This window comes from Tupaia chinensis, unplaced genomic scaffold (genome assembly GCF_000334495.1).
Source record: "Tupaia chinensis unplaced genomic scaffold, TupChi_1.0 Scaffold140845_1, whole genome shotgun sequence".
In the NCBI taxonomy this organism is placed as follows: domain Eukaryota; kingdom Metazoa; phylum Chordata; class Mammalia; order Scandentia; family Tupaiidae; genus Tupaia; species Tupaia belangeri.
The window spans coordinates 654,844-667,266 of NW_006200713.1; the positions used below are offsets into that span (position 1 = coordinate 654,844).

A 12,423-nucleotide genomic window follows, 5' to 3' on the forward strand; every position below is an offset into this window, starting at 1 on the left:
AGCCTGGATCTCCAACCACAAGGACGTGTGGGTCTCCTCGAATTGGAATTCTGTTTTTGTCATCTGCATATTTTTGGCTTCCTCCAAAGAGTGCTAGTGCCAAACCTGCTTTAACAAGCTCAAGTGTGAAAAAAGAGTGGGAAAAAAAAGAAACAAAAGTGAGAAAAACATAGAGATGGCCAGCACAAGGAGTGTTCTTCCTTTTGTGTTTACAACATTAATTTGGGGATATTTTTTTTAAAGCACGATAAAACTTTAATCTTCTTCCAGGAAGATTAAGTATGAATACATAAAGTTTTGTAACATAAGTGATTAAAAAGCAAGAACTTGAAAGCATATAAAAGCAGAGGTATTTAGAAATGACTAAATAAAGATATACCATGCAAGACATAAATTCATTCTGCTAAATAAGAATTATTTGTTAGTTTCTGCTTAGTTTCCAGTCACTTAAAAGAAGCTAATTTCTATTAACTATAATTGGCAGGCAGCTTTTCCTTATAAGGGCTGCAGCTGCTTTCCACATCAATCATTTAAAGAGAACAGACATTAGCTATTTTTTGGTAAGGACTTTATGTAACAGTGAAAATGAAGTGAAATACTTACTTCATGACCAAAAATGACAGGGCAAAGTGAGCTGAAAAATAGAATACAATTTATAAATTCTCACACTTCATGGGTCCATTAGAAGATCTACTTTACGTTTGCTTAACTTGCTTTATTTAGCGCCAAAAAGAGGACATATAATTCATATCCCCTCAAACAACTAAGAAATTTCATTCTAACTACATTTCTCAAAAATTCTTGCTTAATCTATAAAGGGAAGAATGTTTTAAAAACTGTGCCTGTGTCAGGAAGACAGGATACTTTCAAACCATCTTAAAGTAACCAAGTATACAGAAGACCTCTCGTAGAACTAGCCTTTAAAGTGCACCATAATTAGGCCAGCAGGTGGTGCAGACGTTAAGGTGCTAGATGCCACATGGCCTACTTGGTGGTTTAAGTCCTGGACCCAGCAACTTCAAAATTACACCAGGCATGTGTGGGTATGTGCCCAAAAATCTCAAGAGTGGAGGAGAAGAGAATGTGGCATGGTCATCCCTCCGGGGGGGGAGGGGGTGATTTCTCACTTTCCCTGTCTGTCTCACTCCAGCAAGTACATATGCCCTCTAGCAAAAGAACAAACCAAAAACTCGATTTTCCACTTTAGGATAGAGGATTATATTGCATCTTATGTAAATAGACATCTTTAGACCTCTGTAGCCAAGACACTGAAAGGAATCTAAAGAGTGAACTTAGTATATAATATTTTAAGATGGCAAGGTAGGAGACAAGAACTCTAAAAACATACTTAGGGTATAGACCCAAAATGGAATCACAAAATGGCTAAGTTTTAAGACGGAGACATAACAGCTCAGCAGCAGCTCACAGAAATGGCTTGCAGAGATGACTCAACAATTAACCTAAGCAGCATGACCTAAAGCAAAAATAAGAATTAAGGTTTTGTTTCAGGCTCCACATATTGCCAGAAAAAGATCATGGTTTTTATGGCCCAAAGATTTTTCTTCTATCTATTCACTCCAAAATTAGGAAAAAATAACAAGACCCATCTAGCATGTGACCCTCACCATGGGAAACACATGCATAAGCCCCACCTGAAAACAAGCCTGAACAAAGCCCCTCTGACTCAGGTAAAAACACCTCACCTCAGTTTCTCTTTGACAACCCATTTTCTGGGCCTCACTCTCTGTTTGGAAGCTCTATTCTTCCTTTCTTCTCTTAATAAACTGCTTTACTATCCTTTCTCTGTGCCTATGTCTAATTCTTCATGAGCATGACATAAGAACCTAGTCAGCTTGCAGCTCCAGTTTTGGTACTGGTGTTGGGCCAATCTTCCCTTGTCATCCTGTGGAAGGCTGCATATTGGATCTTGCACATGAACAAATGTTTGTCCATTTTGTACCCTTCCCCTAACATGGCTGTCTGCTTCTGTATTCCTGCTTGCTCTTCCCGTGGGAAAATAGCTAGTGCTAAAACCGAATCCAGGACTACATCCTGTACCTGCTACTGTCTTTGCTAACTAGCCCAAAACCCTTGTGTTTAACAATGTAACTGCTTGCATGGAAACCCCACTCCCCTCAGAAATAATTAACCTGCTTGATTCAGCTTCTGTAACTGCCTGCATAGAAATCCCTGATAATTGACCGCCTATAAAAAGACTACTCCAACTTCAGTCAGGACTACAGTTCTGACTCTCAGCACCCACCTCTCCCCTGAGCCTCAGACTGTAGTCGCTGATCAGCTAATAAAGACTCCTTTTAAACTTAATCTGGCTTTGCTGGTCGTTCATTAGGTGGCACTCTACAACAACCCCAACTTCCCACATCTATGGGATAAATTTCCTTTTTTTCAGTTCTGTTTAAAGGGTAAGATTAAATAAGAATGTAGACATAAAAAAGTATATTCACATTTATCAATTTCAGAAATAAGGAACAAATATGGAGAGGGGGAAGAGATATAATCAGTAATAAAATGTGGACCTTTATCCCAATCTCTCTCTCACAAGTACATGTGCCCTATAGGAAAAAAAAAAATATATATATATATATTTAAACACAGAAGCTGGAGGCTTGCCCACCTCCCCTTAATACTTTATTCAGCATGATCCTGCATAATGGTTGCTGCCTTTCTATAAAGCACAGGCACCTGTCGGCCAAAAGGCTTCCATAGCCATAGCAGCAGGAAATTCTCCTAGAGACTAAAGCCTGTCTAACCCAGAAACCAAGATAAGTTCCAATTTTCAATGCATATCGAAATGTTCTATTCTTCATCTCTAAAGTACATCCATTTAGTCTCTGTTGTCTTCCTCTATTTCTTCAAAAGTATCCCCCCAAAATTGTCTAGAAAGTAGAACAACCTTCTACAGTGATTTTATTATTCCATGAAAAAATTTTTTTTGCCAGAGGATAGAGGTGCTTGCTGAAGAGACAGAGAAAGTGAGAAAGCACTACCCAGGGGGGATGGCCACACCTCAATCCCTTCTCTGGTTCTACCTCCTTTCAGGATTTTGGGCATGCTTATGCCAGGAGTGTTTCTCAAGTGCAGTCAGCCACGTGAGACCCAGCCGCCTTATCCACTACGACACAGGCTAGCCCCTACTACTACTATTTAAGAGGACAAAAATGAGAAATTAAGTGGCATGTCCTACATCACAATGGAAATAAGGCCAAAGGAGGATTCTTTCTTTTTTCTTTTCTTTTTTTTTTAATTAGTTACAGAGCACACTAGCATGTGTGGGGTGGGAAATAGTGAGAAAGAATACCCTATGAACTTCTTTCTTCTCTATTCTCCTCTTATGATTGTGGGCATGCATGCATACACACCCAGTATGTGTTTCAAGCTGCCAAGTCTGGAATTCAAACTGTGCAGTCAGCCACGTGGGATCCTGCTACCTTACCCACCACACCACCAGCTGGCTCCTGCAAAGCAGTATTCTAACTTAGATTAGTTCAAAGAAAAGCTCTGAACCACTAAAACACAAATGCCTCTAGCTGGCTTCTTTTCTACTGCATGGCAACAACGTGGAAATAAAGAATATCATGGCCCAGCTCAGAGGCCAAGTGGTAAAGGAAGCTGGATCCCCCAAGGCTAACAGATGGTTCAAATACTGGCCTGGTGGCTTGGAAAACACAAAGGGTAGTTGTGCACACATGACCCAAATCCTGACAAGATGGAAAAATGAAGAAGGGACTGCAGTATTAGCATACTCCCTTAGGGGTGCTTTCTTCTTTTCTATCTCTGGAAAGTGCAAGTGCCCTCTAACAATTAAAAAAAAAAAAAAAAAAAAGAAACAAAGAAATACCAAATGTAAATTACTTCTATTTGAATCTCTTTCTTGCTCTTTAAAAGTAAATAATACTTTATATACAACTCAAAAAAATGGCTTTGGCATTCACTGTCCCTTCACTACAGATCTACAAACTTTATTTGTAAAGGGCCAGAGGGTAGTTATCTGTGAGCCATATATATGTTCTCTCTTGCAACTACTCAACTCTGGCACTGTAGCAAAACAATAGCCCATGGAAATTAATAAGTGTTGCTACATTCCAATAAAACTTTATTTATAACATTAAATTCTGAATTTCATATAACTCCATGTGTTCATGAAGTAGTGTCCTTTTGACTTTTTTCAACCATTAAAAAATATAAAAACCTAGGGAACCACAGATGGTGTAATGGTTACGTTGCTGGACTCCCACATAGTTGACCAGTTCAAGTCCCGGACTTGGCAGCTTGGACTCACCATGTTGGGCGTGTGTGTGTGCCCAAGATCCCAAGAGGAGAATGGGGTTGAAGGGATTGCACTGTGGCCATACCCCCGGGGGGGGATTTTTCACTTTCTGTCTCCATCGAGGGCACATGCCCTATAGCAAAAATTTCTCTTAAAAGAAACAAAACAAAACAACACTATGTATGTATACATATATACCAGGCCAGCAGGTGGTGTGATGGTTAAGGCACTGGATCTCGCATGGTTGACTCCAAGGTATGAGTCCCAGACCAGGTGGACTAAAAAGCAAGCTGGGCAAGTATGCATGCATACTCAAAATCCTGAGAAGAGAATGGAGAAGGGATGTGGCGTGGCCGTCCCCCTGGAGATGATTTCTTACTTTTCCTCTTTCTCTATCAAGAACACACACCCTATGGCAAAAAATCTAAAAAAATAAGTACATAAAAACTATTCTTAGTTCATAGACTATAGCAAAATGGGTGGTAAGCTGGACTTGACCCATCGACTGTTCTTTACCAACCATTTTCAACATGTATGTACGTAATAAAACTTCAACAGGCTCATACATACTTGACAATGAGCTTAAACAGGTTTTCTTCAGCTTGAATCTCTTGGATGGCATAAAAGTCTTTAAGTGAAAACTCCATCAACGTTCCATGCTTACACCCATCCTCAGAAGTCTTCGTTTTCTGTCCTTTGCTATTGCTAACAGAATTTGCTTCGATGTACAAAAGGAACATGCACTTATCATTCTTATTTCGAGAACCTGTAAATTCAAAGTATTAAATGCAATAACTGCTATTTTCATTTTCCCTGTAATGATTCAGTTAGAATGTATAAAAAGTCAAAGTGAGCGACAAATAAACCTTAACTTTAAAGGAAAATCTTACACAAGCAACAAGGAATTCCCTAAACTGAGATTCATAAGTATCTTTTTTTTTTTTTTTTTTTGGAGAGGTTTTTTCGCTATAAGGTGCGTGCGCTCGCCAGACAGACAGAGAGAGACATAGAGACAGAAAGCGAGAAATCACCCCCCAGGGGGGATGGTCACGCCTCAATCCCTTCTCCTCCATTCTCCTCTCGGGATCTTGGGCACGTACGCACACGCGCCCGGCGTGAGTTTTAAGCCACCGGGTCCGGGACGCAAACCGCGGTTGACTACGTGGGAGTCCAGCGACATAGCCATTACGCTAACTGCTGGTTCCCAGATTCAGAAGTATCTTAAAAGAAGAAAAGAGGAATGCTAATAAATCATTATTGAGAGACAATCAAAATAAGGAAAGAGTTTTATCATACCTTCTTCAGCATTTGAAACTTTGACAGTTCCAGTTATAGTTACTGTGTCTCCTGGGACACAGCTATCTACAAGATCGTGAACAAGCTCACATTCTATTGTTCGTGGAATCCGACCTGCTTCACGCTGATCATCAGACATCAGCTCCTGGATTCTGAAAAGTTAAACAGTTTGCTATTAAAACATTCTTACTTTGGGTTGTTTCTTCCACATATTAACTATTCAGACTTACATGGTACTAAGCTAGAAAAGGGGCAGATCAGTTTTTAAAAGTTCAGGATGGTAGAATAAGTACATGCATTTGCCTAGGCTTCCTCTAATGCCCACCAAAGTAAGAGTCACTAAAAGAGAAGTTTTTGGACGTATAGAGGTATCATCAGTAGACAAGATTTTAATAGGAAAAATATTAAGTTTATTTCTTCTGTGCGTAAGCGAGAAAGAGACAGCACCCTTAACAGGGTCTTCATGCTGTGATCCACCCCAAGCCAGTGTATGAGTGGAGTCTGGAGTACTACGGGATGTCTCCAGACCTGAACCAGGAAACTTCCCCATGTGAATCAGTCTCCCGGAGCATATTTTACTGCTTATGCCAACATCTAGCCCCTTAATGAAATTTTGAAACAGCAAATGGGAAAGCACTGATGGATAAAACAAAACTGAAGTCCAGAATATACAGGGGCAAAAGTTACAAGGGTACATGAGAAAATGGGAGCCATCATTCTCAACAGAACTCTCAAGAAGCTTGCAAGCTGAAGGTGGCAGGAAGAGAGAGCAGGAGTGGATGCTAGAAGAATGCAGGATAATCAACTGAAAGACAAGTCATGGAACAGTTGTTGAGAATTGGTTTTGGATGGTGGGCAAGTAGAAGAAAAATGAGAACTCATTTGGCAAAAACCAGAGCACTGTTCTAAGAAAATGGACCCATCCTCACCATGAAGAGAGCTAAGGTAGCCAGTACAGATGTCAGAAATCCAGAATAATGCCTCCTCATCTGGCATTTGAGAAGCCCAATCCCAAGTCAAAAATTTATTCATAAAGCCCTTGTCTTAAATTTTAAAAAGCGTGGAACCAATAAATGCTGTTATGGTTATGTTGCTGGACTCCCACGTAGTCAACTGCAGTCTGACTCCTAGACCCGGAGACTTTAAACTCACACCAGGTGCATGTGCGTGTGTGCCCAAGATCTCAAGAATAGAATAGAGGAGAAGGGATTGCTGCATGGCCATCCCCCCAGGCGGTGATTTCTCACTTTCTGTCTCTCAGGCACATGCATCCTATAGCAAAAGTCTCTCAAAAAAAATTTTTTTAAAAACATGCCTACCCAACAAAGCATCCTTGAACAGAGTCTTATCATGCTATGGTTCTTTTTCCCCAGCCCTTCAACTCCTCAGGCTCTTATGTACCCACACACATACCAAGCACATTTTCAGGTGAACCTGAAGATCTAAATCTGCACTTGGCCATGCAATTTCTAGCCTGAAGGGTATGATGTTCTTGCTGTGCCACAGCAGGTGGGTAAAAAATCCTACCACCTTAGGGACCAGCAGTTGGCATAATGGCTATGTCACTGGACTCCCATGTAGTTGACTGCGGTTTGAGTCCTGGACCTGGTGTCTTAAACTCACTCCAGGCACGTGTGCGTGTGTGCCCAAGATCCTCAGAAGAGAATGGTGGAGAAGGGGTTGCGGCGAGGACATCCCTCCCGGGGGGTGATTTCTCGCTTTCTGTCTCTCTGTCTTTCTGACGATAGCACGTGCTCTATAGCAAAAACCTCTCCAAAAAAAAAAAAAAAAGTATATGAAAAAACATTTGAGGTCAGCAGGTGACGTGGTGGCTAAAGCGCTGGACTCCTACAACACCAACCACTGTTTTGAGTCCTGGACTCAGTAGCTTGAAAATCACATGGTGCATGTGCATATGTGCCCAAAATCCCAGAGGAGACTGGGAAAATATTAACACTCTGTGACCTGTTTTACCACTGACTACTCTGTAAACATTCTTTGATATAGAATAAGACAATTACTTAAGCTAATACTGTGCTAAAAATGTTTTATTATGAACTCATTTAAAAATAAACTTGAGCAGGCCAGTCAGGTAGTGTGGTGGTTCAGGCACTGGACCCACTGATGACCAACCATGGTTCCCGTCCCGGACGTAGTGGCTTGAAACTCAAGTCAGGCATGTGTGTATGCATGTTCAAAATCCCAAGAGAATAATGGAGAAGGCAAGAAACTGCAGCATGGCCGCTGGGGGTGTGTGTGTGGGGTGTCTCTCAACTCTCTCTGTCTCTGGCAAACGCATGCATCCTATGACAAATATAAAATAAATTAAACTTACACTATAGCTTATTTTTAGGGATTCCAGAAAAGAATTTTGATTTCTTTCTTCCTTCCTTTCTCTCTCTTAGTTTTTGCTATAGGGCACATGAACTCAGGAGAAAGAGAAAGTGAGAAATCACCTCCCGGGGGGGATAAACATGCCACAATTCCTTCTCCTCTAGATTTTAGGACATATACACACACAAGTGCCTGGCATATGTTTCAACCCACTGAATCTAGGACTTGAATTACTGAGTCAGCCATGTGAGATCAGCTGCCTTAAATACCACACCACCAGCTGGCCCCCAAAAAGGATTTAAATAGTCTCTTCTCAATCATCTAACCTAAGTTTGATTTCCTACCATCAGAAGATCATCATTCAAATCCAATGAAAATATCCAACCCTATTTTCTTGTTTGCTAATTGGAAGCAAAGAGATTTTTATCCAAATGTTTAAATCACCCTGATCTTCTTTGCAGAGAACTCTGTAGTACCCCTGATGCCTTCAAACTGCGTCCCCCTCAATGACGAAAGGTCTACAGACCTGGTTCAAAATCATGACCATTAAGCACAAGGCTCATGACCACAGTCAAGAGGTTTAACTATTTCTTCTTCTATAAAATGTTTGTGAAGATTTTGGCATAGTATACAATTATTACCTGTGTTTGTCTTGGTTCTTACCAAAGTAGGGAGGGAAACTAAGCCAGGGTTTAGTAACAAGGCACCTTAACAAAAGGTTCTAAGGCTTTGAGGGCCATCTCCTGTTTTCTGGAGAGCACTCTGACTTCAAAAGTACTCGTTATTTTATATTTAGGGATGAGGGGGCCAGCAGGTGGCATGGTGTTAAGGGTGCTAGACTCCCACATGGTCGACTGTGGTTTAAGTCCCGGACCCAGTGGCTTGCTTTCTCACTTTATCTCTCTGTCTGTCTGTCTCTCTCCCCTCCCCCTCCTCCCTCTCTGGTCAAACTAAAATAAATAAAGTTAAATAAAATAATTCTCTGGAAAAAAATTAGTTTGATATTTAGGGATGAGTTATGGGCCTATGGCTAGAAAAAAAAAATGGAATAAATGATTGGATAAAAAAACACAAAGAAAACTATCTGATTTGTAATAAATAAATAAATAAACCCTTCAGAAATTAAGTGGGAGCACAAAATGGTGAAGTAGTGTAACACGGTGATGCTCTGTGAGGCGGACCCCCATAGGAAGGTTCCAGTTTGCATCTAGAAACCTCCCTGAGTACGCCAGGCACACCAGTGCCCATGATTCCGGGCTGAATGAGGCTAGAACTGGACCGCAGCACCATTCAGGGGTGCTGTTTCTGTCTCGTGGAATAAATAAACTATTGATACTAAAAATAACAAAAGAGCTTATAGTAAAATGCCTCCTGGAGAGTAAAAACATCAAATATGACCATTTCTAAAGAATACTTTATCTGAAAATTTCTGAGCAATAGTATTTCTGTCATAGCTTACTATGGAGAAATAACATAGCTTTGTCTATGGCCTATATCCAGTTCAGTGAATAATGTAACAGATACAAAATGAACTATTTCTCAGTAACAGTAAGACAGAATACTTGTATATCAAATCCTTTCTGAAATTAGAAAATTATCATTTCAATACATGAATTTCATTAAATTTTTTCATATTTCATAGTTTATCATTGTGTACGGATAAGAATCACAGTATGATACAGCAAAATTATAGATTTACTCAGCTGTGTGAGTGACCTGGAACCTGCCTTTTCTTTAACAGTCCAACTGCTTACTTGATCGACTGCCAGTCCATCGTAACTGTCAGAGGGGAACTGTGGAGAGCAGTAAATGACCTCCCTCGACAGGCAGGCACGGGACACTGCAACGACAGCAATTCACGTTCACATTTTGAGAAACTACAATCACACCTCAGGAAAATTCAAGTAAAATGCCTTATTTAATATTGCTTAAAAGTTGATGTCAGGATGCTACTGAAGTAAAACCTGGGGCCAAGTGGTAGGACCCATGTGGGAAGGGTCCTAGGTTCACATCGCAGGACCTCCTTGAGCATGCCAGGTACGGGAGTGTGTTCCTGTGATCTGCTCAGCTGTGACTGGGGGTGTATCAGGGAGAGGGGTTCCGGTGGTAATGTCTCCCTCCCACCCCCAACCTTTCTCACAGGAGAAATAGATCAACTATGGTAGGATAAAAGTAAAACCCACTAAAAGTTGTAATGACTTTCAATTTCTTCCTACATCAAATCAGTATCAGGAGCTCTCGAGGCACTTTTCGAGCTGGTACCTCCATTACACTCACTTGTTCCTTCTACTGGAGGTAAGCAAAGCTCCTTGCTTGCCTCTCACCCAAGCTCGAATTAGTTCCTCTATTCCCATGCAGTCTCCTGCTCCTTGCATGCCCCTCTCTCATTCAACCCCACCTACCCAGCCCTAGTCCTTGCCTTTTAAAAGCCTGTCCTAGGTCACCTTTAATCCCTACCTCTTACCAGGATTCCGTCTGCACTGTTTTATAGCACAATATTCACTACAGTACACTGGCAGTTCTTGATGTATTAGGAAATTGTGTTTACATTTTTGTAAGTCATTTATTTGGTGTTTGGATCTCATACATTTATTAATTCAAAGATTGTGGCAGATTCTATTTTCTATATATGACTACAACAGTATTTTCCCTCAAGTCTTTCTGGAACCTATGGTCAAGAATAAAAATGTCAACTTGAAGCTACATGCCAATATCAGGATATGGCTTCCTCTGGGGACTGAACAAAAGGAAAGGAACTGGGGACAGGAACAGAGAGACTTAAATGTTTTATATTTTTTGTCTTAGAAGGTTAAGCTAAAATAATAAAATATTAATATTTGCCAACTCCTGGGAACCAGCAGTTACCGTAATGGCTATGTTGCTGGACTCCCACATAGTCGACCACGGTTCCAGTACTGGACCCGGTGGCTTAAAACTCATGCCAGGCACATGTGCGTGCGTGCCCAAGATCCCGAGAGGAGAATGGAGGAGAAGGGATTGCTCCGTGACCATCCCCCGGGGGGGGGGGGATTTCTCGCTTTCTGTCTATATGTCTCTCTCTGTCTGTCTGGCGAGCGTATGCACCCTATAGCGAAAACCTCTCCAAAAAAAAAAAAATTTGCCAACTCCTAATGGTAGCTACGTAGCCATTAATTACATTATTCTTTGTACTTTTCTATAGTTTTCAACCATAGTTTAGGGACCAGCAGATGTTGTAATGGTTACGTTGCTGGACTCTCATGTAGTTAACTGCAGTTTGAGTCGGATTCAGTGGCTTAAAACTGATGCCGGATGCATGTGCGTGCATGCCCAAAATCCCCAGAGGAGAATAAAAGAGAAGGGACTGCAGTGTTGCCATCCCCTTGGGAATGATTTTTTGCTTTCTGTCTCTCTGTCTCTCTGGCAAGTGCACATGCCCTATAGCAAAAATCTCTCTTAAAAAAACAAAAACAGGGAACCAGCAGTTAGCGTAATGGCTATGTCGCTGGACTCCCACGTAGTCGACCGCGGTTCGGGTCCCGGACCCGGTGGCTTAAAACTCACGCCGGGCGCGTGTGCGTGCGTGCCCAAGATCCCGAGAGGAGAATGGAGGAGAAGGGACTGCGGCGTGACCATCCCCCCTGGGGGGTGATTTCTCGCTTTCTGTCTATATGTCTCTCTCTGTCTGTCTGGCGAGCGCACACACCCTACAGTGAAAATCTCTCCAAAAAAACAAAAACAAAAACAAAAACTATAGTTTAAGAAACAAGTTAAAAAGAAAAAATGGCAAAACAAACCACTTTCCAAGAGTAGAAAAATTACAGGAAAGAAAATTTGATTCATGTACCCAGGAAGTCGAAATATAGAAATATGAATGGAAAAGATTCATATTAACTTCAGAATAACAATCACCTTTGGGAATAGTACAGGCAAGAGGTAAACTAAAACACATTGATGTAATGCTTTATATCTTTAAAACACATTGTCAGTAATGCTTTATATCTTTAAAACTACTATCTGGAATTGAAAAATGTAATTTTTCTGGATGGGAGATAGAGAATATTTTATTTATTTATACATTTTCTGTACTCTGATATTTCATAATGAAAAAACTAAAACTAAAAATAAGCCCTATTCAAAATGTATTCAAAAACATTGGGAACTGTTTTCTATACATTGACTTGCCTTCCTTATCAAAATAAAGTAAGATAAGAAAATAAATAAAAACTATATCACCTTTGTGGGAAGATTATACTTTCCATCCGGAAGAGAAAAACTCTGAACTTCTCCACATGCAGCACAAAGAAAAGCCATCTTGGTGCAAAGAGGTTTTATATTACTGACACGAACTACTGTCCCTCTAAGAGCGATGTATTTTCCATAGTAATTTGCTCGGACATTCTTGAGCTGTGTCAAAGGCTCATAGTTATAGATCCTAAAAACAAAATAAAAACACATTACCTACAGACTTACAATGAACAGAAAGCTGAGATTGTCTGTATTTTTAAAAGTTTTCATGAGGACTA

The 12,423-nt window shown here is 40.7% G+C and overlaps 1 protein-coding gene across 1 annotated transcript in view; it reads right to left on the minus strand.

Annotated features, from left to right (window-relative positions):
• The window catches only part of MCM8 (minichromosome maintenance 8 homologous recombination repair factor), a 36,593-nt gene that overhangs the window by 15,539 nt on the left and 8,631 nt on the right, over positions 1 to 12,423 (minus strand). Inside the window, exons 7-11 of the mRNA XM_014581856.2 lie at positions 12,134 to 12,332; positions 9,673 to 9,758; positions 5,585 to 5,736; positions 4,859 to 5,054; positions 604 to 634 (exon numbers count right to left, since the gene is read on the minus strand). Of these exons, the coding sequence (XP_014437342.1) occupies positions 604 to 634; positions 4,859 to 5,054; positions 5,585 to 5,736; positions 9,673 to 9,758; positions 12,134 to 12,332 (664 nt within the window). The remainder of the gene's footprint in view (positions 1 to 603; positions 635 to 4,858; positions 5,055 to 5,584; positions 5,737 to 9,672; positions 9,759 to 12,133; positions 12,333 to 12,423) is intronic.